A 25,050-nucleotide genomic window follows, 5' to 3' on the forward strand; every position below is an offset into this window, starting at 1 on the left:
TTGGTGTTAAATGATACTGATGAGGTGTCTCTGCCATTTGAAATTAATTACACTCTTATCTTTTGATAAGATTATCTTTCTTGTATTGTTGGATGTTACCAACATCTCTAGCCCCATAATGAGTGATGTGGGTGCCAGAGAAATATTTGCTGTGGACTCACACAAGACATGGACCTTATCATCTGCTCACACTGGCATTTCTTATTTACATTTCTGTGGCAAGGAAACCCAGGCTTGTTGTCAATTCAATTTAAAACTCAGGAACTGCCATTTTTATTTCAGGAACAAAATCCCAGATAAGAACGCAGTTGCAACGCCAAAGAAAAGGGAATATTAAATTTGAGGAGGCACATAAAAGATCTGATACGGAAGAAATATTATACTGGCTGGTCAAACATATAAAGCTTGAGCACTGGAGGCACCTTTCTGTGTGTCAGGTGCTCCCTTCCCTGCAGAGAGATGATAAGGGGCTGCTTTCCTCCCCAACCATTCTCTCTGTACCATTTGTCAGAGCACTAATTGCCAGCCAAAGGAGCCTTTTCTAATTATGACTTTGTGGAGTAAAAAGTGCAACATGGGCTAGAGGGGTAGAGGAGGCTTCTCTACTAATATAATCAATAATAACATTATTGTAGAGATGGCACTTCTCTGCAATACAGTGAGACAACGGGCAGCAAAGTACAAAGGAATTGCCTCTTCTGCTCTGAGGAACACCAGAACTGATGAAGGTCATTTGAAATACACAGTAAAATGTGAGTCTGCACATTTTACTGGATCAGCATTTCTCAGTCTCTTAGCTTGTTCAGGCTTTTCATCTAACCTTCATTTTAGGAAATATGACACTACTCAGCACTGTGACTGTGGTGCCAAGAGCAGCTACCTCACTTGGAACTCCTGGCTTAAGAAGGGATTTAAGGATTACAGAAAACACATATTTTTAATAGCATTATTGTCCTGCTCAGTGCTGGAGCTTTAAAGCATCAGCAGCTCTGGCACATGTGCTGTTCATGCTCCTCCTGAGTGTCTCAGTGCCAAAATACACAAAATATACATCCCACCCCAGCTCGAGCCCACGCCACACAAATTCTCGCAGCCTTTGGATGACTGCGTACAGAACATAATCTACTTCTGAGAGACTTAATCCACTGCTAAAACCACATTTACAGCAGAAACTCCAGTGATCTGGAACTACAGGCTTCGTGCAGATAAACTTAAGAAGGCATTTGCCTCCTTAAAAAAGCTCTCAAATCTTAAAAAAGCTCTCAAATCTTTTGCTGAACGATTCGCGCCCAGCGCTGGTCAGGGATGCTGCTGGTGCAGGGCAGCTGCAGGAAGTCAGGAGAGGCTTCTGGCAGCCCTGACAGGAGCTGTGAGCACTTGAAAAGCCACCACACTTTTTGTGTGCATGTGAATGTGTGCCTGAACACCAGACAGAGTCGAGAGATAATAATCCAGGCTCTGGCTCCTCGTACTTTTGATATGCTGATCAATTTAATGCACAGCTTCTCCAATTCCTGCCTACCTTAGAGGGCATCACAGATTATATGCTCTACTCACCCTCAAACCTGACACTTTATAAAGTCAAATTTCATGTTACCTTGAGCACCCTTCCAGCAAATTAAACCTGCAGGCTAAGAGTTTGCAAGAAATCAAGAAGTTCAGCTTTCTCCCTTCCAGAATGAGAGGATTCTGATTCAGAAAGACACACTGCATTCAGACAATGCAGTTAGGCAAAAAAGAGACTCTTGTGGCCAGAACAGATCTTTCTCAAGAGTTTGGTAAGCTCTCCTCAAATGCTGTCTTAAGTCCAAGCCAGTTAAGTGCTGAGAATAAAATAAAAGCTCACATTAAAACATGGTTTAGGCACTTTTTGGAGCAGTGTCTTGCACTAAAAGTTCATTATGGGAACCTAACAATGACATGAGCAACAGAAAAGTAACTAAAAGCTTCAGTGGTTGCATGAGCCTGTGTGTCAGTGGTTTTGCTTGATTTTGGGGCTTTCTCTGTGTATTTCCAAAGAGGTTTTCTATTGTCTTGAATACAGCAATGTATTTCCCCATGATATATTATTTCTCCCATTTCTGGAGGAAATAGTCATGCAAAAAGGGATTCTGAAAAAAAAAAAAAAAAAAAAAAAAAAAAAAAGTAGAATAGCAAAGGACTTTGGTAAAGGTTTCTAATAAAATTCTTAAACTCTTTGCAAATTGAACAATTCTGGAAATAGAGCTGTAAAATGAAATGGCAGCATCTCAAATTCTGCTTCTACACAGATCAACACTGTATTAACTGAGATAATCTCAGGGCCATACACTGAATGAAGTGTTCACTTACTGGTATTTCTGTATTACACATGGGCCATGAATTTTGGCAAGACCTTGGCATAAAACATTTTTTTTAAACCAAATAATAAAAGGCAGTGATTTTGTTAAATCTGCTTCTGACATTTTTTACATGTTCTAAATGAATTTCCAAGACAGGCTGCATAAGGGACAGCTGATTACTGAAGCTTCAGAGGAACCTTAAGCATTAGACTGAGTTTTCAGCTCCTGCTGCTTTGGCACATTTTGTTTTGAAATAACAGTTTTCTTTATATGTTTCAATTTTGTGGCTGTGGATATACTTCCCAATTAAAAAATTGTATCCTCATCTTACCAGACATATGGCAAAAAAAAAAAAAAATAGAAAAAACCACAAATGTATATCAATCTCATTTCTGATGATTATGTTTTTACAGATTATAAAGCTGTTCTATTTGAAATTTCATTAGGATGAATAGAAATTCTATATATGTAATTATGGACCAAGAGGGTGGTAAATAAATTTTCTTTTGGGGGTACCTTGCAACTCAGCATGTTCTATGATTCTATTTTAAAAAAAAAATTACAGTGAGAACAATCAATCCACAAGAATGTGGTAGAATCTCCATCTCTGGAAGTTTTCAAGAAGTCGCTGGACAAGGGTCAAAATAACTAAAATAACTTAATCCAGACTCTTTTTCACATGAATGGTTGGATCAGATGCTATTTCAAGGTCCCTTCCAACATACACTGCTCCATGATTTTATGAAGTAGGCATTCAATGAATTTCTGCTCTCATTTTTTACATGCATTACAAATTGCATCTTTGCAGTTCCTTGCCCTTTTTTCCTGCATGTGATCTGCTAGAGGTAGTTTTTCCAACCTGGAACAAAGCTTCTTTCGGCCAGATGAGTTCATTTTCTCTCCGTGCTTCTCTCCAAAACAATTACACAGTGCAGCACCAAATCTGAGCCCAGACAAAACCACCTTCTCAAAGAGATGCACTGTTGGTGTGTAGGAATAGAAACAGATGTCCCTTCCTTCTTGACTCCCATGTGAGGATCTGAAGGGTGCAACTGTGGAAGTTTTTATCTGAGAATTGCGCCATGAGGGGCAGGAACAATCTAGCCCATCTACCTAAGCATCTGCAGCACATGAGCATGGAAGAGAGAGAAATAATTCACATTTTCATGGCATTCATGGCAACATTTCATGAATGTTGCCCTGCAGGTCAGCTCTAACTCATGAGGAGTCTCAAGCCACCTCTCACTCCTAAAGCTGAATTTTGGTGAAATGTGTCTCAGGTGTTAGGGATGATCAATCACACCAGTGTTTTTTCAGAGGCATTTGATAGTTTCAATATTATTCTGAATTACTCTCAATAGATTTCAATGAAAAGTTGCATAAAGCTCAAAGTCAGCACCCTGGATCTGTTCTTTTTCTGTGCTTTTCCATCTTTTGGAGACTAATCATATACATTTTGCACAAGTACTTGAGAAAATAATTCTATAAGGAATGCAACTGTAAAACAAATTGAGCAAAAAGAATAAAAGCAAAACCTGGTTCAGAAAGGATAAAACAGCTCCTGTGATGGTCAGACACTCAACCACATCTAAAAGAAAAATTAATTTGAAGGAGATACCAACCCTTGATAAATGACAGCTACTCTCTGGAGTATGAACTAATTAGAGAAGTATTAAAATTAATGATGAGGAATCAGATTTAATAGATGAGATTCTTATGATTTCTTATTTTCACTTAAAAAAAAATAAAAACAAAACAACACTTCCATGTTCTACAGAACACACTAGGCATTACACCATCCAGTTTAGTGATCCAAAATACATGTAAATGTTGCTGTTTCTGATTCTGTGCCAAGCAACAGGAAGAACTAAAACATAGCATGAATCCAAACACATTTATTTATTTAAGTGACTAAGCCTGCTCAGAGTGCTAAGAGAGTATTTGGAGGGGTTTCATCACTTTAATCCTGCAGCAGGAAAGATTTGCTTTTCTTTTTGATACATACCAGGACAGCAGCTATTATTACTGGAATTGTTTCTATGGTTCCTACCAAATATATAAAATTAGACTGTGCTCCCCTATTTTAAAATGTCTGCATTGTATTTCACATTCATGATTGGAAGGTTCCATATTTAACAAACACTTGTTATTTAAAGCATGGACTATATTTATATGCAAGGAGATGGATGATTATTGAAACATTCCTGACTTGGGAGGTGGATCCCTGAAGTTTGGTCATGGCTCAAGTCTGATATGTAATCTTGAGCAAGTTCCTTCAATGCTTAATCTTCTGCAAAATGCATATCATAAATTTACGTTCCAGGAAAAAAATATTTATGGAAGTTAGTTCACGTAAAAAACTTTGGAGTCTTAATCAGAAAGAAAATATAAAACAATATTTGAGAGCTGTATTATATCCATAAATGTGCAAATGTGGAGCACTGACAAGGGAGAATCACTAGGACAAGACTAAGTAAATTTAAGTGGGAAAACATTCAGCTAGAATTTCTCAAAGTTCAAGAGAATTTTTCAAGTATCTTCATCATGTTTTTAATCCTGCAGCACCCCTTTCCAAATTTATGTAAATTTAGCTTATTAGGCTCAGGCATATCCCAAGTTTTTAGAGGATGTGATGTGTATAGATGTAAAAACATGACCAGAAATGGTGAAATTCCAGGACCAGCTTTTCCACAGCTTTTATCAGGTTTGCTCCTCCCAAGAGGAAATCCCAAATCCCTCTTACAGCCAGCAGAGAGAGGGCAAATGGGTTCAGAAGCCCAAGAACACCCTGCCATGTACACAGTGTTCTTCCTGCCAGTGGAACAACATCTGCACCACACACAGAGCTGCCTGTGCAGAACGTGGCTTTAATTCATCTTGCAAGTAATGCAATCAGTGGAACAGCAGATGAACTAAAAGGGGAAAAAAAAAAAAAAAAAAAAAAAAAAAAAAAAAAAAAAAGCAAATAGGGAGTTTTGAGAAGCTACCATATGGGTCTTTTCCATCTTTTGGGGAAATCTTACACAATGTCTAAAAAATTATTGTTTGGACACATGGGATTGAAGCTAAGGCCATTATATAAGGCCAGTGTCTATAAATATATCAAACCCAATTCTAATTCATACAAGCACTTTGAACAATCTTTATGGGCAACAAAACTGGGTTACTGAAAGATTCTAAAGGAAGCCAAGAAACTTTGCACGGTCCAAAAACCCCACTGCAGCTAATACAGAAAACATTTATGATTATCTTAATCTGGGATTTATCACAATGCATGGGCAGATTTGCCTAACAGGAGGGATTAGTGAGGGGGGGTGATTTACTGACTGGGGGTTTCTCATTGACTCCTCCATGTGGGATTCCCACAGCACCATGCAAAGAGAGGCCAGAGCGAAAGGACAGCAATAAGAGGCAAACTGCTGCCTTAGCAACCATTTAAAATACCTCCCTGAAGCTTCCAGAAGGCATTCCTCATGTAATGCTATAAAATAGGGAGCTCATTTTCCTAGGAAAGGACCTATTGCTCAAGAGAGATTGTGGTGAAAAGTATTTTTCCATTTTCACAATTTGTTTGCTACTTTATGTCCCCCTCTCCTCTACTCTGTCTTCTTCCTATTTAAAAGCAGTCTCTTAGCTAAAATAAGTTTGTCACAAACAGGTTAAAAAGAGCAATAACAGGTATAATTAAATCTCCCATACAAGCAGAGTAAACTTCACTCATCCAGCTGAAATTAGGAGGAAAAATAAAAAAAATTTAAAAAAAAAAAAAAAAAAGAGAGTAAATGGGTTGTAAGAGAACAAAACCCTGATGTGTGCCTGACAAATAATGAATAAACACTGGCAATGCCCTAAGGAACCTCTACTACACTACTGACTGTATCAAGATATATAATCATTAAAGTTATAGAACACTGAGTACCAAAGCTACCTCTTACACACTCATCTTTTAAACGTTTCTTTGGGAAAGAAAAGCAGGTTCAAATGAACTGTGCCCACCCACAAGGAGGAAAGAAAAGAGGCAAGAGCAGCCACAGTGCCTCAATTCACTCAATAGATGAGAATAATTGGGGCCCAGTTCAATCTGTGAAGTAAACAGAAGCAGGATGAAGGCTTTTCAATTTACACCTACAGCCTACAAATTAGTGAGCAGTCTGGTAGGATGAGCTGGGGAGGGATTGCATAATAACCCTACCCCCAGCAACAATGCAGGGAGCAGGGAACAAAATGGTAGCTCTCCACCAGCAGGGAATTTCCCTTTCTAATTACTGACTACTCTGAAAAGCATTCTCAAGAGCCAAACATCAGCTTTTGTGCAACTGGATCTGGAATTTCTTCGTTTTTCTTGATGTATTCTTGTCCTAAAATTAATTTCAATGTTGTTTTAAGAATCAAAAGTAACTATGCATAAAAAATACCAAGCATCTTCTGGCAAATATTTGTTTGGTAAAAAATTATTTTGTGCCAGAAGTTCAACAGATTCCCAATAATTATGGCTTGTGTAAATATCTTGCCTGCATCAGTATTCATTATATAGTCACCTGTCTATAGCTACTGAAACCAAAAGTACCTAATCCAGATAATTCTGGTTTTGCAGAACATGTTGTGTACATTCACATCCTGCCTCTTATGCAACCATGAGAAAAGTGGAGCTGAATGTATGACTTTCAGTTCTTCTCACAACAAGTAAGAAAGGAGACAAAACAGAGCAGAAGGGGGACAGTTTGAGATAAAGTTTAAAAAATTACAGCCCTTTTCTGAGGAACACAGTTACAAGAAAGTTTTCTTGTCCCCTTTCAGTGATTGTTCATATGTAAATTTCCATTGTGGGAAACTCCCAATAACAGGTCCTTCCAGAGGCACAACTACTTGGAGCAGGAGTCAAGAATCATTTCAGAAAGCAGAACTACATAACTATACTGGCAAATGGTATGTCACTGTCATATTTTCTGAAAAATCCCTTCGCCAGGATTTCATCTCCTGGGAAGCTGAGAAGCCTCAGAGAAAAATGAAAACAATATTATCTCATCTGCTTCTCCTGTGTTTTGCTGCTTTGGAATGTGGTTGGCGATTGTTTGCCAACGGGGCATGTTTAATTGGTTCCATGTGAATTGTTTTTAATTAATGACCAATCACCATCAGCTGTGTCAGACTGAGGAGTCAGTCACAAGTTTCTATTATCATTCTTGTTAAGCCTTCTGTCTGTATCCTTTTCTCTTTCTTTTAGTATAGTTTTAGTGTATCATTCTTTAATATAATATCATAAAATAATAAATCAGCCTTCTGAGAACATGGAGTTAGACTCATCTCTCCACCTCACAAGTGCTGCAAAAGTGTGAAAGAAAGAGCAACATTACATGGATTTTTTAGTCTGGAACTCCAAACAGCCTCAACCTGGTCAGGGGAAACAAAAAAAAACTTCTTAAAGCTACATCCAAGCTTTGCTGCATAGTTTTGTGAGAAAACAGAAAGAAAAACAGAAGGAAAACAAAGCATCCTGATGAGAAACACGTCTGCAGTCTCCTGAGTAAACACTAGCACTGAAGCAAAACATCCAATGAGATTAGGATGAGAGGGCAAATTTCTCAGTTGTGTGAGCCCCTGCACATCATTCTGAGGACACCATTAGAGATTTCCACTCATCACTGCACGAAGTGAAATGACCAAAACCATCTCTGGAGGTCTGTGAAGCCAAAGCACCAAAAGGCAAACACGTTGAACGTGCCAGAATCCAAGGATTTGCTCGTTTCCTGGGCAGGTTTTACATCATTAAATAAATGCTCAGGATAAATAAATGCTCCGTGATCAGATGAGTAATGAGCCTGGGCTGTGAGGTCATGAGAGAGACATCACAGCAAAGACAAGAATCAATTACAACTGCTCAGGGCAGCAGTGGAGGCTGAAACAACATCCTTGGCAAACACTGAGAGGTCACTCCCATCATTAGAAAGGGAAGAGTTGAGAAGGAGGACTCTCAGGGCTAGATATGAGCAGTCTAGAATCATGGAAGCTAAAACTATTGTCACTTGAATAATGCAAAAGTGCCTTCTGGATTCAGGAAGCAGCTCTCAAGACAACAGGCATAGCGAGCAGCACTTTCAGTCTAGCGGCAATTAATTCAGCAGTGAGCTGCAGGGAGAACTGGCCATGAAGCCTGGAGGATGAATTTTGCCTACAGCAGCCATTCCTAAATGAGTCAGGTAGGTAAACTCCTGAATTTAAAACAGTCATTCTGCTTAGGAGTCACCAAAACCTCTCAACAGAGTGGAGGGGGAAAAAAAAAAAAAAAAAAAAAGAGCAAAACCAAAACAAACCACACAAACAACAACAAAAAAAAAAAAAAAAAAAAAAAACAAAGAAAAAATAATAAAAGAAGGACCACAAATTTATTTGAGAGACTTTCTACTGGCATCTGTGTACCCTCAGAAGTCCAGAGGACTGACAACACGGCTTTCTTCTGTTATATTTTCTTATATATATTTATACATATATTTATATTTTATATATAGATATATATTTATATTTTATATGTATTTATATTTTTAATTTTATATATATTTATATTTTATATGTATTTATATATTTTTTTCATATATATATATTTTCTTCTGTATAACCTGGAGAAACTGTCAAGCGGAGCCTCAGCCTTTAGCATCACTTTCATTCACCCTCCTCCCCTCTATCCTCACTGTCCCAATTCACATGGTGGGAAAAGAAAACACATCATGAGAAAAGACTCTCAGGCACAGGCACAATTCCATATGCCCATAAAAACATCATGAGAAAAGACTCTCAGGCACAGGCACAATTCCATATGCCCATAGCCTGTCATTGCAGGCTGGAAGCTGACTTCTTACTTGGAGAGAAGGGCAGGAATAAAGCCATTTTCCCAGAATGAGCCTTCCTTTTGAAGGCCTGTGTCATTCTGGGGGTAGCACAGGTGTCCAGCTCCACATTGCCAGGGTGAGGATGGCAGGCAGTGATGGCTCAGGCAGTGCAGGCAGCAGGGAGTGCCTGATAAATGCTCTCTAACCCGATACAGAGTGGGAGTGCAAAGAACAAACTCCTGCTCTGAGTCCCACTGATTGGAAGTGACGTGCTGAAGGTCTCAGCAGAAAGGCAAATTACATCAGAGGGAATTCTTGGGGCATTTCAGGAGGGCACAGGAGCTGAGAGATAAGCATACCGATCTCTCTCAGCAGAGAAACAAACCAGAGGAACTGATGGCTGCCCTGGGTGAATTGTGGGTGACAAAAAGGGAAATCTAGGAGGGAAAGCATAATGGCAGCATTACAAATGAAGGAAGAGCTGCTGAATAGATGTTCCAGTGAACCTGGAGCCTACATACATCTGGACTTATAACCCATGACAGCTGCCATATGGCACATGTAAAGCATCTGACTGCTGCCAGAGGGGCTAAATGTCTTCACTAAAATTTCACATGGCCCAGGTGCCACCATCTGAAGCAAGATTATCTGAGAGGGGAATAGCAATGAGCTGGGCAGTTTACCTAGGCTGGAAATAAATGGATATTTGAAGCAAATCCCCTTAGAGTCACTGAGACAGATATGTGCACTTAAACACTGCCCAGGGAAGAACACACAGCTCTCACTGATTGACACAACAGAGTTAGAGGGACCCAGGCTTGGTCTCAGGGTGAGACAATTGCAAATGCAAAACTGGCCTCTGGACTGCAAAAAACCTGAAAAGAGAATCCTCTTCAGGCATCAAATAATCCCAAAATCCCAAACCCCCGAGAGCCCCAGAGCGGGACTCTGAACACTGATGTGCCTGAGGAGCAGACTGGCATCTCCAAGGCAGAAGGGAACAGTGTCATTTCCTCTCTTGAGGATTAAGTGTCAATGCCAAATTCTAGGAAACAATTCTTTAATGAGTCTCTTTAGAAGCCTCTTAGAACCAGGAAGTCTTGCAGTTTAATGCCAGCCCAAAGAACAGAATAAATTAATAGATATTATTCTTGAACAGGGGATTTAATTAGACAATTCTGATCTTTTACCATGACGTAATCTGGCTCTCATGGATTGGCAGTGTGCAAAAAAGGGACAGAAGTTACACTTGAGATATTCCAGCTCTGATAAGCTTTGGGTCTGAAGAGGAGCCTGGAGTTTCAGCTCACCAATCTCAAAAAGCATGCTTCCTGTTTTTGGTTTTACTGTTTTTAGAGGGTTTCTTTCATTTGTGTTTTGGCTGGTATTTTTCCAAAACAGAACTTGAATCATCACAAATTAAATATTTGTTTAGTCATAACCCTTTCCAAAAAACATAAGCTCTCACTGAGACACAATCATCATTTGAAATCATTCTCAAGAAAAAGCATTTCCCCAGCAGACAAAAAAAAAAAAAAAAACAATAAATTAAAAAAAAAAAATAAGGAAAAGAGGACAAATTAGATTAGATTAAAGAAAGAGGACTAAATATTATGTGGCCAGAAGTTAGACGTTTTTTTCCACAGCCAAGCAGGAAGATAGGGAAAGGGCAAAGAAAAAGAAATGTCAGAAGATAAACTAAAGCCAAATTAACTAAAAAAGTTGTTTCTTAAAGTGATGATAGTGATGTAGCAAGAAAACCCCCAGAAAAGGCACTCTAACAAAGCTGAGATAAGCAAGTGGACATCAGAAGAATGAGCCCAGCCTAAGAGACTGAATCCCATTTTTGTTCAGCAGTGAACTAATTTACACTGCAAGTACAATTTCATATTTATTTCCTCTTTGTACCTGTGTTAGTAGTTCAAAGATCCACTTTCATAAAATACTTAACAAAAGAGTATTCAGAAATTTCCTATATTTTCTGATTTTGGCTGTGAAATGTTATGGTTTGAATCATTTATTCTAAAAGACACAGCAGCTCAGTACACAAACAACAAGGTATAACAAACCAGAGCTGCAAAACCTGGAAAACAATACCATGCAAAGATTTCTTTGTCCCATTCACAGCACAAGAAAAAACTTGAATAAAAATGTAAAGGAAGGAAGCAAAAACCTGCACAGTTGGGATCCAGTTTGGTTTTTCTCCAGCCTCATCAGTGGCAAATAATGACCATCAAAGCTGCTTCTGTTCTGCAAGTTTCATCACCTTTTACTGCCATAAAGCAAGGCCTAACTATCTCACCTCCTGAGGTAATTTCTTAACCAAAATATTGCCTCTAAGTCGTTCAGGTTGAGGCTTTTCCAGTGTACCAGAGATATTTATATTTAATCTCACTCAAAGTGTTCACATTTTCCAGTCAGTGCTAAAACTGGCAGTGGCAAGATACTTTTTGGGGGATTTTTATTTTTAAGCTCATTTTTAATCTCTGAATATTAAAAATACAGAATCTGGATTTCGGGAAAAAATGTGTGAAAGTGTTCATCAAGGTTAAGCAAATCCACCCTACTAGAAAGGTGAACTGGAGTTTGGTTTTCCATCGTAACATATAGGGTGGTTTATGCCTAGAATAATATTTGCAGTGATCCTTGTACAAAGAAAATTTGGGAATACTCTTGTAAATGCAAAAGAACAAGAGATTTAAATTTTACAGACTCAGAGTTCATGTCTACCTGCTTAGTCTACAAATCCTATACCTGGCATATTCGTTTAAAATACTCCTGTAATTATAGCTTTGGATCATTACCTCCACATGCTTTTAGGTACTCAGATGACAGACTCTGTCTCAGTGATGAGATGCTGGGACAGGGAATGTGGGGAATGCAAACATGAGCAAAATACTTGGAAGGTCTGGGCTTGTTAAAGAAAACTACATCAATTCATGCACCTCAGAAACAGCTATTTACAAAGCAGCCTGATGAGCTTAAATTGGGATACAAGCTTTAAAAACTCAAACATAACAAGCCTAAAAGAAAATCAAGATAACCCAAGTATACCTGAATTTTTATTATTACAGACTTAAAAAATAATTGCAGTCATTAATTCTCTTAAAAACCATAAAACAACCTTTGCTTATAAATACCAGAATAAATAATTTGAAATGGCTGAAAGCCTTTTAAGACTGCTTCTTCCAAAATGCACTGCATCAAGAAGATGTAAGATCCCTATAAAATGCTGCAACAGAGCATTAGAGGAGCTGCTTTTCCAAGAGATTGTAAAAATACCTTTTCATCTAAATGCCTTGCTGAGCACATCAGTCAAATAAACAGCATCAAAAGAATGGGGTGACCAAAAACAAAGGATGTGTCTGGGCTCTTGGTGCAGGGACCAAAGATAAAGGACCCCTTGCTCACCTTACTTAGCTGACTACTCAGGTTTTCCTTAAATGTTTTCTTCTTCAGGACAGCCTCAAGCTTTTATAAATGCCTCATCTTTAGTGAAACCTTCATTCTGGCTGCTGCTGTGCCTGCTCACTTTCTTACATTGCTTTTCTAAATTCAGCCAGCTAAACTAAGAATTTTTCTGGTTCACTCTAGAGCAAAAAAAATAGGCAAAAAGACACCTCCAGGGGAACTACTGTGCTGAAGGCATTTAACACTAAACTATCACCAAAATGCAGGTGGAAGATACAAATCTAACAAGTGATTATGCCAAAGGAGTACAAGGAATTGCTTAATTTTGAGTCATGGTGATTCAGCTTATCATTTTACATGATAGAAACAGAACATGTTTGCATACCATTTTATATATAGAGAATTATTTATATATGTATATATATTATATATATCTATATTATTTATATATAATTGTATACAATTATATATAATTAAATAACTATATATAAATTATATATTTATACATAAATTTATATATTATATTATATATAAATGTATATATTTGTATATTTTATATATTTATATATTATATATATTTATATATTTATATCATTTATATATTTATATAATTATATATAATTAAATTATATATATAAATTATATATTTCTATATAAAGAGTTATATAATTATTTATATTATTTTTATATTTTTATATTACTTAATTACTATTTATAATTAATATCTTAATTTAGAAAAACATTTTCTATTTTTTTTTAATTTAGTGTTTAGTTATCAGCTATGTTCACAAATAGTACCCTTTTTTGGAGGAATGAATGGCATCCTGAAGGAAATGACTGCAGTTCATAATTTCCTTGATAAATAAGATATATTAAAAAAAAAAAAAAGAATAAAAAACCACAGACTGAGAAAATCCTTCCTGAACACCAGGGACTCCAAAGCAAAGCTGGAACGAGATAGCCTACAATGAAAATATGAATATTTGAATAATGAACTGGTAGAGTGTGTTTGGAATATGAGGGGGGAATAAAGGAAACTTCAGACTACCTTTCTCATAATGTGTCAAGAAAATTCTTAATTCAGGAAGACAATTTCATAAGAGAGCAATTTAACCACGATTAATGAAGACTCCGTTTGGATGTTAGTAAAAGATCTACAAAGTTCTCCTTAAATTTCCTATTAAATACAATAGATTGAAGCGTTTAGACTTGGAGAGATGAATTTGTTTTTCTTTTGGAACACTTCAGAACGGATTGACAAAACATCCACCAAAAATTTCCTTGGAATATTTATCCTACCTCAGAGAACAAGGAAGACAGATGAGATGAGGTTCAGCGCTGCCTTTCTGATATTGTACATTATTTATCAGACCGAATCTATCACCCTGCATGCATATGTTGATTCAAATGGCCTGTACAGACACTCTTCTGCAGTCAGCCAGTGGTGAGTGCCGCCCTGGGGTTTCATTTGCCTTCCAAACGATTTGCAGACTGTTGCTAAACATTACAAAAGAGAGGGATCAGCAGTCTGCATGACAAGAGCTGGGAATGGTTTGTGTAAAGAGGCCAATGGGACAGATACCCAAAGCTTTCAGAGGGCCTCACTGAGCTGTGCAATTACTGCTGGCATAAGTAGTATTTCCTATTCTATATCCCCAGATTTCTGTGGCTGAATTTGGCATCTTGGATTCCCTAGCCATATTTAACTTAGCTATTTAGCACGTGTTTCTGGGAGACAAAGTGATTTATTTTAAGGCTGGATTGTGTCTTGCACTACAAGGACAAAAACCACCAAGGAATTGCATTGAGTAAACAAACAGTAAAATCAGATTTTCAAGTCTCATTTTTCTCAGAGAACAGATTTAGGATGGTGGAGTCCACACCAAACATCTGTAAAGGTCTCAAGTATAGGGGTAACCAGTAAGTGTACAGAAAAAAAAACACCTGTCCAACCACGAATTTTAAGAGCTGTGCTATTTTCAGGATCACAACCCAGCAGCCTGATGATTAATGAAGACTGAGTGTACCTGGTGACCTGCAGAGTGACACAGGAGCAATGAGCCATGAGGAGCTCACAGCAGCTGCTCACAAATGGGCTGCAGCACTGCCCCTGCTCCAGCCGCACTGGGACCCTGGGAACAGTGTAATTCTAAATTCTGGGTGTGCCACATCCACCTCAAAAACTCCATGACAGCCCTTCTTTACCAGCACATGCTCTTTCGCAGATCTTTGAGGCACTGCCCTCCCTGCTGCCCTGACACCAGGGGTTTGGTCCTGAGCAAGGTTTTCTCCAGAAAACCTGCTGTAATTCACAGTTTGAGGCATGTAAATCAAGTGTCTGACGGCTCTAAGTCATGGAAGGAGAGTCTTACTTGGTCAGCTCCCATTTCATGCCATTCTGTGGTCACACCAGGAAGTTTTCTGATGCCAGTGTATCGGCGGAATTTTGCCCGACGGGCGGCAAGAATGATGAGCAGGATTCCATTGTATCAGAGGGCTAATTAATTGCTTTATTATACTATATTATTCTATATTACACTACATCTAAACTGAACAACTGAACAAGAACTAGACTGAACAAAATCTCATTACTGTTTCCTGACTGACCGCCAGGACACAGCTTGATGAAATTGGTCAAGAAAACAAAACACTCACACCAGAATCCAATCACCAAATCCCTTCAGGTAAACAACCTTCCACAATGCACTCCACTTGTGCACAAAAACAGGAGCAGCAAAGGAGATAAGGATTGTTTGGATCATTCTTTTCTCTGCTTCTCCAGGAAAAAACCTGAGAGAGAGAATTGTCTCTCTCTGCTCAGAGAATGTGAATCCCACACCAGTGAAGCACTTGCTTCAAGCAGTGCTCTCTTTTGACCAGGCTCTGAGCAGTGGATGTGTCTCCTCATGGAGGCAGAGGTGCAGTCCAGAAGCAGCATTCAGTCTCATGCCACTGTTAAGGAATTTTCCCTGAGTTCTGCTGCACCGTGTGAGCTGTTGGATGGCATATGCTCCATCTGAACAGAGGGAAAACAGAGCTGCAAGTGGCACCCACGTTACTGTACACACACAGCTTTTCCTTACTCTGCACAGCTGTTCAGCCACCCTTGGCATCCCCACTTTCTAATAAAAACACAGCGCAAACACTTGAAACAAATATTTTTTCTCCTGGTTGCTACCACCCAGCCATGGTACAAGGGACGTCTGTATTTACCACTGCAAGCATTCTTTGAATTCTTAAATGAGAGTCTTACATCTGTATCCACAGAGGCAGAACAGGCAGACACCATCTGAATAAACTTCAGGGAGTTGTGCTAACGTGGGATGAGCATGGCGTTTAAACCAAAGATGTACAAATTTACTTATCGAGAACCTTTGACACTCCCCCCTGCCCATAAGAACACTGAGTTCAGATTGTTTAATTAAGTGCATTGTATGGGTTGCAATCTTCCCTCAACTGAGATCCACTGAGATTTTTTTTATCCATCTATAGACAATTTCCATTTGCTTCCCACTCTGCTAACTTGAAAATGCCTCTGTACTTCACCAAAGCTTAGTGAGTTTCTCAATATGAATTAGAAATAAAGACAAAACTCAGGCCAAATTTTTCCCATTAGCCACAGCCACAGAGATAATAACAACTGAAATGAAGAAATTAATGGTGACAAGCTTCTTTTAAAATAGATGAAACATCACTATTTCTGTTTCTTAGCAGTAGCTGATCCTTCAATACCAGCTTATTCTTTAAAAATCCAACCTTATCAAAAGTACATATTAAAAAGATTTCTCCCAAATAGGAATTTGTTTCATTTTAAGGAAGATGGAGTTATTCCAACTTCAAAGAAGTTCTCACTTATTCTAGATATTCTTACTAAATATATGAAAACCAGACAGAGTCCTCTAAGCAAAATCAGCATTGAAGAAAATTGGGCAATTACTTGAGTTTGCACATCAGATTTGCTACATACAAAAGCCTAGAAGAAATTTAGGAAAATATGTTCATTTCTGGCTCCTTGCAGATGACCAAAATTGAAACTTGAGTATTGCCCTTGCAAACCTTGAAACACAAGGCAAGTGAAATCTTTGCCTAGAAATCACTATCAAAATTATTATCATTATCATTACTCATACTGTAAATTGTAATCAATGCAATTCAACAATATTTATAAGCCTGGAAAGTCAAACAGCAAACAATACCTCATGTGAGAGCCAAACCTACTTCCATAATTTCTACCTTCTTTCATAAACATTATATATACTCCCATTTTCCAGAATTCTCTGCATGGAGTGGCTGAAAATACAAATTTGTGAATCATCCCTCTGGATTCTAATCCTTTTAATAACAAACATTTCATCCCACTGAATGTGTTCATTAAGTAAAGTACTACTGAGCATAAATAAAACAGCAGAATCTAATTTATGAATGATAAAACAGTCATTACAGCCATGGTAAACACTTCTCAGAGTCCTGTTCTACATCTCAATGGACAAAAATATCAAGGCAGAGAAACACAAAGGCCAAAATATGAATAGATCAATCGTGATATTCATTTTGGATAAAAGATCAGGTGTCCTAGGCTCTAGTTCAAATAACTGATGCTCATTTTTAGCCGTAGGAACGAGGGGAGGAAAGCTGCAGTCCAGGTACAGGAGCCTTGACTCCTTGAACACTCATTGTGCCATTGTCATATTTTCTGGAAAAATCCCTTCACCAAGATTTCTTCTCCTGGGAAGCTGGAAAGCCTCAGGGGAAAAAATGAAAACAGTAATTATCTCATTTGCTTCTCCTGCGTTTTGCTGCTTTGGAATGTGGTTGGAGATTGTTTATCCAAAACAGAGGTTCAGGTTTCATTGGTTCCATGTGAATTGTTTTAACTTAATGACCAATCACCATCCAGCTGTGTCAGGGCTCTTAGAGAATCAAGGGTTTTTCATTATTATCATCTTTTAGCCTTCTGTCTGTATCCTTTCTCTATTCTTTAGTATAGGAATAGAATAGAATAGAATAGAATAGAATAGAATAGAATAGAATAGAATAGAATAGAATAGAATAGAATAGAATAGAATAGAATAGAATAGAATAGCATAGCCTTCTAAGAACATGGAGTCAGATTCATAATTTCCTTCCAGCCGCGGGGGACCCTGAAAATGCCGCACGCATGGAATTATAAAATGTGCTGCGCTATCCTCATGTCAACACCCACAAACATTTATGCTTACCAAAACACATTCTGCACTCTGCTGTGCCCATAAAACCTCCCTTTGAGCCAGGCAAACAGTAAGGAAGATTCCCAGGGGTGTAGGTCAGGGAAAGTTCTCTCACCTGGAACGATCCCGCATGGTCTTCCTCTTTGTCTCCTTCTTTCCCTTCCTTGAGGGCGATCAAGGTGAAGCCTCGGAAGTAGGCGGGAGTGGCAGCAGACAGCGTCACTGGGGTGTGATGAGCAGGGAAACAACAAAAACAAGCCGTCAGCTGCGAAATCAGCCACCTGCACGTCGTTTCACAGCTTGAAAGGTGTGTGCTCTGCGTTGGCATCAGCCAAAGTTAGAGCACTGACAACAGGGAGCCAAGCCAGACAGAAAACAAAATGTTCAGTCCAAGTTTCCACATCAACTGAGAAACACTGGCATGAAATAACTCAGCTCTTTTCTCTTTCCCTCCACTTTTTTTTTTAAACCAGATTGATAATCTGCTCTGATCTACAGAAGGGTTGTTTTGGTGGTGGGGATAAACGTACATGGGGTTTTTCTACTTTGGGTTTTTTTCTTTGTGATGGTTTTTTTGTTTGTTTTGGGGGTGTGAGGGGAAGTTAGATGTAAAGGAGCATCCCTAAACATTTGATTTCGTGCTTTTTGTCCAGTTCTGAGCCCAGACCAAGTACTTTAGTGCACAGAAAGTCTCTCTATCTGTAATGCCAGATGACCGCATTGCCTGCTCCAGCTCAGCTACACTCAACACAATACCCCAGCTTCTGGAAATGGGGGAATCTCAAAATGCCCTTCCTCTGCTTCATCCTCAGGGCAAAACAGGCCACAAAATTAAACTCCTGGCTGAAACTGACCCCCAAAGGTTGTGCTGCCAGCCATGATTGCCAAAGCAATCCCAGAGAGCAGCAAACACCCTCCTCCTTCACACACCTGTCCTGGGCAGGAAGGCAGCCCTGGATCCACCAGCAGAGCACAGGGAATGTGGGGCTGACTAATCTGATTTCACCATGCCCAGCAGCAGGATTAAATCCCTGATTGGATGCCAGTGCAAGACAGCTTTGTTCTGTCTGCTCACTATCAGCAGCACCCAAGCAACACCTGAGTTCACAGAATTCCGGGATATTCTGGGCTGGAAGGCACCAACAAGGATCTCCAAACCCAGCTCTGAAGGGAACGGCCCCTACAGGGATTGAAGGCACATTTTTAGCACCAGGCTCCAACCAGCTGAGATAATCTCAGAGTCCTCAGCTGAGGCTCTTCTGAGCACTATCAGAAAGAGAGAATGAGGCAGAATTTTGAGGCAGAACTTTTGAAATTACCAAACTCTCTTCAACAATTTATAAGCAATCCTTTCCTGAAACAGGGGTAAATTTTAGGGGAAAAAATGTTATTTTAGAATTAAACTAAAAGAGACAGAAAATTGAACTCTTAATGTTGTAAGCAGCTTTTACTTTAAGCATAAATTGCAGAGTCACTCATGGTACTTTATTGTCACACTCTCCAACCCTGACAGGCACAATAAAAACTGAAGACCACCCACAGTTTTCAGAGCAAATTACAACTACCAGGGCTGCTCCATAGAAGAGTATCCACAAGAGACTCTCTCTCACACAATTAGGCTGCAAGAGGTTGAATCACACTGCTAAAAATTACAGATTGCTCTTAAAAGATATGGATTTCAAAATATGCCCCAGAGTTCATTTGGAACATATGGAGAGCTCTTTGATCCAGAAATTCAGTAGCAGGAAAATATAAAATAGGCTAATTGAAAATATATAGCATTATTCAGCAGTATTTTGGTTAAAACTCATGGTTTCTGTACAAATATCTAACTTTTCTGACTATATGTGGAAAAAGAAAGGATTGGAGAGATTGATTTCAATTTTTAATCTTTTTTATAAGTGCCATTTCTTTGACCTATAACCTGCAAACACCTGTACAAATCTGGGGTAGTGATGGGCAGAATAGGAAGTCCCCCAACTCTCCAGATTTTCATTCCATGGAACCTTATGATGAGTTGAAATGTCATGGTTTTAGGGGAGAAATAAGATTTCACATATTTTATTCCAAAATGGGATAGCAGCATAATGTCATTAAAATTTCTGCTTACTTTACGAAGTATTGCTCCAATCCATTAATTCATTTCCTGCCCAATAATTAGCATGATTAGTCCAGTTTTGCAAACTTCTGCAGCTCTGGCTAAATGAAAACCCACAGGCAGCCTCTGAGCTGCAATAACTGAGAGCAGCACACTGCTGAACTCAACAGAGATGAACACATTACTGCTGCTTGAGCAGTGATTCTTAGAAATTAAACTGCCATAAAGGCCTTTTACATGCAACAAATTTTTCCATATCATATGCAATTAAAGACTCTGAGTCACTGTGAGTTAAAGGTTACACCAGAAACACTCAAATATGTGCGCAAGCAAGCAGAGAATCCAGCTGCGAGTTGACTCAAAAAGTTTTCATTTTCCTCACCAAGTCACAAACAGCTTTCCAAATTCTAAACACCTACCTATAAAACAGAGAGAAGACATGAAACGCTACAGAAACATCAGAAAGGAAGGCGATTCCAAAGCCTGACTCATAGTTTTTGAATGCCTGGGGTGAGCAGTGCCCCCGCTGCGGTTTGCAGTGATTTTAACCCCGGATAAATGGGAGGGAAGGATGCGCCCACCTCCAGCCTGCGCTGCTCACTCAGCAGCCTCATCCAGGCAGCTGGGCTCGGGAACTCACCCAGCCCCAAGCCAAACAAACCAAATCCAGCCCCAAACCCCAACAATCCGAGCCCAGCCCCGGGGTTCAGGCGGGTCCGTCCGTGCGCGGCTGCTCCGGAGCGCGGTGCGGCGCACGGATGGAGCGGGAGCGCACGGAGCGGAGCGGTCCTGGGGATTCAGGGTCTGTGCTTTGGGATTTGCACCTTCGGGGTGTGTGCTTTGGGATCTACACCTTCGGGGTGTGTGCTTTGCTAGGCCAGAACGCCGGGGAACACCTGGGCTGGGAAGGGTTCCGTCGGTGCTCGGAACCAGGTGCGCTCAGGCAGCACCACAGCACACGGGGATTTATCCCCAAATCCGGAGCTGTTCTGGAGTCTCTGCCCCTGCACTGGGTGTTCCTGCACGGGCAGCGCTGGGAAGCTGTCAGAGCACATCTGTTTTTTACAAGGGAGCGGCTCTTTGTTGCATAAGAGCCGAGAGTTCTTGGGCTGAACTCCGGCGTTTTGAGCAGCAGCTGTGTCCTGCGCACACCGCCTTCACACTAATTAACTTTCACTGAACGATAGGAACTTCCTGCATGCATCGGAGTTAAGGATTTCACTTTAAAGGGAAGATTACAAATCAGCAGTTACTTTTGTCTGCTTCCATCCCTCTGGCAAGTCTCTAATTACTTTACAAGTTGAACTTTGGCACACGCCTTCAACAAGCTCCTCTTTCCCCAGCGTCCCAAGCTGAAGGTGGGGTGATCAAACAACTTGCTCCTTTGGTTTCAGGCAGGAAATCTGATTATTCTTATCCTACACATCCTGTGTTGTACACTGCACAAGTACCAACAAACACGCGTTCCAAATTTCACCCATATTTTGTGAAACGTGGGAATGGCTAATGTAGCTACAGAATGAGTGCTTGCTTGCAAAGTGTTTGCAAGAAGAAAGAAATGGAAAGAAAAAGACTCAACTCAACATTGTTTGGAAGAGAAGTCCCCAAACCCATGCAATGGAGCACGACATCTTAAGTGATCCCTTCCTCAAAAACTGAGAAAGTGAACTGACCTACAAGTGGAAATTCCATTAAAACCAGAAACAGCATGCACGCAGAAGGTATATGTAAGGGTTATAACTATTCTAGTACTCCTTTTCTTCTTCAGAATAGTCACTTCATGATATCATAGCAGAAAGTAGGTCTACTGCATGTTAGCATGTGAAATGGGCACACTACTGCCTTTTCATAGGAGGAAGTTTATTTACATTTCAATAGCACGAAACTCACCTCATTTTTTCATGGAAATCCCATGCAATCATTAATCTAAGTCTACAATCAATAAAGCCAGGACTGAGTGTTTTCAAGGATCGTTACCCTGCACCACCATCCAGATTCAGGCTCATCTGTGCCTCTGATGGAGCAGCTCCATCCAGGTGGAAGGTGACCAGCAGGGAGGAGAGGACCTCGACCCTGGGATGGTGTGCCCACAAACCTGGTCCTGCAGGGAGACATTTTTAATGGTCTGGCAGGAGAACGTGCCCTTATTCAGTGCTGACAGGCAGAAGAGGAGAATGCCCACCCAGAGAAGCCACACAGTGCCCAGGGCTGCTGTTTTCTACCACAGCTCCAGAGGTGGAAAACTGAGGCTTCACAGCTCCCCCTCAGGGCAAACAGATTCTGATTAATCTAAAGGTGAATAACTGCAGGGGAGCCATAAAAACTCCCTCAAACAGTGTGGAATCCTGATTCCCACACTGCAAGTGCACTGAGATATTTCCTCCTTGAGAGCCTCAAGTGTCACATCCACTGATGGCATGAAGATCAATGGGTGTCCCTACACTGAGGCTTTTGTGGAGCGCACTTGCATGCACAGATTATTCCTGGGTTATCCACCTTGAAAATACCAGTTTGTTCCAAGAGCCCACTAAGGAATGTGCCAAGGATCCAGATGCATCCATTCAGGCAGAGGCCATGGAAACAGGAATATCTGGCTCCAGTGCTAAGGAGGTTGTGCAAGTCGTCTGCTATGTTGCATTTAGAGTAATTTGCAAATGAATAAATACAAACAAACAAAACCCAACAGACCTTTCATGATGTCTCATTTTTTTAATCATCAGTTGGATTTTCCATCCTCTACATAAAATAGTAATAAAGTTCCAGTTGGACTGTAGAAATGGCTTTGAAAGCAAGCTCTCAAAACTTTCTGTATATTGCCAGTTTTAACTACTGCTATGTTATAACAACATTTATTTGTGTTCTTCCAAGAATAATTTATTTGTGTCCTTAAAGAATAATCTACACACCCCAAAGTGTCACCTGAGTACTTCAGTCCTAAGGATCAGAAATGCAGGCACATATTCTGTGCTACATTTTAACTTTTTTACTATTAGCTGTAATTTTCTCACTTCCAAGCAGCTATAATAGCCTAATGTGATTTTATTAATTGACTTCCTAATGCCAAGACCTAATATCTCCAGAAAATTAGTTCTGCTAATTCATCTGGGATTTTCTCCCTACATTTCTATGCAAAAGAAACTTCTTTGGTAGATGACTGAAAATGTCCAGTAACACTTTCACAGAAGAGAATTCCAAAGCTTTTAAAGAACGTTCGCCTTTGTCATTATCAAAAAACTTAGCACATCTTTATCCTGCTTAGTAGATGTACCAAGCTGACAGACCACATGAAATCTTCTAGACTCCAGGTACTGATCCCAATGTTTGGAACAGCTATCCAGCTTGTGGGAAATGTGCATTTCCTCACATCGCGTCAAAATAAAACAGTTTTGGGGGGAAAAAATCAAATCAGTAGCATGCAAAGTTACAGAGTGGTGCTCAAAACAGGTGAACCACTGCTGCAGACGCATTTCCCAGCCTTTGAATGATTATGCTACGTGCACACTTTTTTCTCCCTCTATATACACGGAGATTCCCATGTTTATGCAATGCAAAAACGTTGCTTTTTACCCTGTATCTAAGAAACACTTTGAAGGAGCTCCCAATATCTTTTTTCCTAAAACTGTGTTAGTTATGGTACCTAAAAATTCTCTTTAAAGTGAACTCTCCAAGTTCTCTTTAAAGTGCTTTTAGAATACAAGATTAACAGTGCGTTCCAAGCAGGTTTATTTCTGAAGGCATTATAGAGTGAGGCAGGAAAAGTGACCAAAACCTGTCTTTCTTTGCCTGTTAATTAGTAAAATACACCCAAATGTGCTTTGGAAGTTCATTCCAAGGACTGTGTGTGACATGCTCAGGGAAGAAAGAATGCCTCCCTCCATCTCTTATTTACAGTGGTCGTTAGCACTGTCTCTGCCTCTTTCCTGTTTGAACCATCTGTTCATTTGCCCAGAAAAAAAAAAAAGAAATAAAAAAAAAAGAAATGGGGTGGGATAAACGTAAGTGGAAAATGTGGGAAGTTGGCAGCGTGCTGCATCATGTTTGCCCATATGCTAACTCGTTATGTTAACATTCATATTTCAGGGCAGGAACGGTGAGCTCCGAGCTTCCTCTCCTCCCTGCTGAATGCCAAAGCTTCTCCCGTGCCCTGGGTTATATTTAAAGGGATGTAAGGAATCCCACGGGAGGGGGTAAACGGGGGAAGAGCGAGCGCGCTTTGCATCGCTGCAACTTGCGATTCTTGTGCGAGCGCTGAGCCTGTGCAGAGGGCTCGTAAAAGAAGGGAAATTCCTCTTAATGAGGAGGAGTGCTTGGGAGTAAAGTGATCCACCGAAACCCAACTCCTCTCGCTCGCCATGGAAGCAGCATCCCCAGTAAAGTAACGCCTGGGGCGCATCGCCCTGCCTTAACCCGCACACGCCAAGAGGGATGCGGGGATGGCAGGCAGAGCCACGCCACGGCTCCACAGCCCCTCATCCTCACCATTCTCGTCGGCAAGGGATGCGGAGGATGCACAACTTACCCCGGTAACTGTTCCCAGGCTTGTAAAATTCCGGATCGCCCTCCACCCTGAGGCTGAATTCATTGTACCCTTCCCTCCGGGTGCCTTGCGCTCGCAGGATCCGGCTGCAATATCCCTCGGATTTGGCGGCTTTCTCCAGGGTTTCGTCGGGAAAACCCTTGGCCACCAAGGGGAAAGTGAGCGCCAGGAGCCGCAGGGCCAGCGGCTGCAGATGCGCTCCCATCCTCGGCGCTCCGCACAACTTTTGGGGGGCACGGCAGGGCCGGGCAGGGCTGGGCAGGGATGGGCAGCTCGGGCCGAGCGCTCCGGGCAGCCCCGGCCCCGGTGTGAGGCTGCCGGCTCGGCACGGCACGGCTCGGCACGGCTGGGCTGGCTCTGCCGGCGGAGGGAGGGGAAAAGCAGCGAGGGGGCAGAGAGGGAGGGGACGGAGAGAGGAGAGGAGGGGAGGAGGGAGGGAGGGAGGGAGGGAGGGAAGTGTGATCTTGCCCAGAGCCCGGAGTGAAGTGCTGGTTTGTTTTAGCGGCTCGGCCGTGTTTGAATTCACAGGGCTCGCTGGCAGAGGGGCAGGGGACGCTGCTGAGCCCCCAGCGCTGAAATCAATCACCCGCATTCCTGCTAAAGCCTGGAGTTACTGCAGGGATAACGAGGCTCGAAGAATTCCCCCCACATC

General features: G+C 40.7%; 1 protein-coding gene across 1 annotated transcript in view; it reads right to left on the reverse strand.

Moving 5' to 3' along the window:
* SPON1 (spondin 1) overlaps positions 1 to 24,712 on the reverse strand; it is a 182,983-nt gene extending 158,271 nt beyond the window's left edge. Inside the window, exons 1-2 of the mRNA XM_058025802.1 lie at positions 24,381 to 24,712; positions 17,879 to 17,985 (exon numbers count right to left, since the gene is read on the reverse strand). Of these exons, the coding sequence (XP_057881785.1) occupies positions 17,879 to 17,985; positions 24,381 to 24,603 (330 nt within the window). The 5' untranslated portion in view covers positions 24,604 to 24,712. The remainder of the gene's footprint in view (positions 1 to 17,878; positions 17,986 to 24,380) is intronic.
* Between the last annotated feature and the right edge of the window lie 338 nt (positions 24,713 to 25,050).

The sequence above is a fragment of the Melospiza georgiana genome, chromosome 6, assembly GCF_028018845.1.
Source record: "Melospiza georgiana isolate bMelGeo1 chromosome 6, bMelGeo1.pri, whole genome shotgun sequence".
Taxonomy (NCBI): Eukaryota; Metazoa; Chordata; class Aves; order Passeriformes; family Passerellidae; genus Melospiza; species Melospiza georgiana.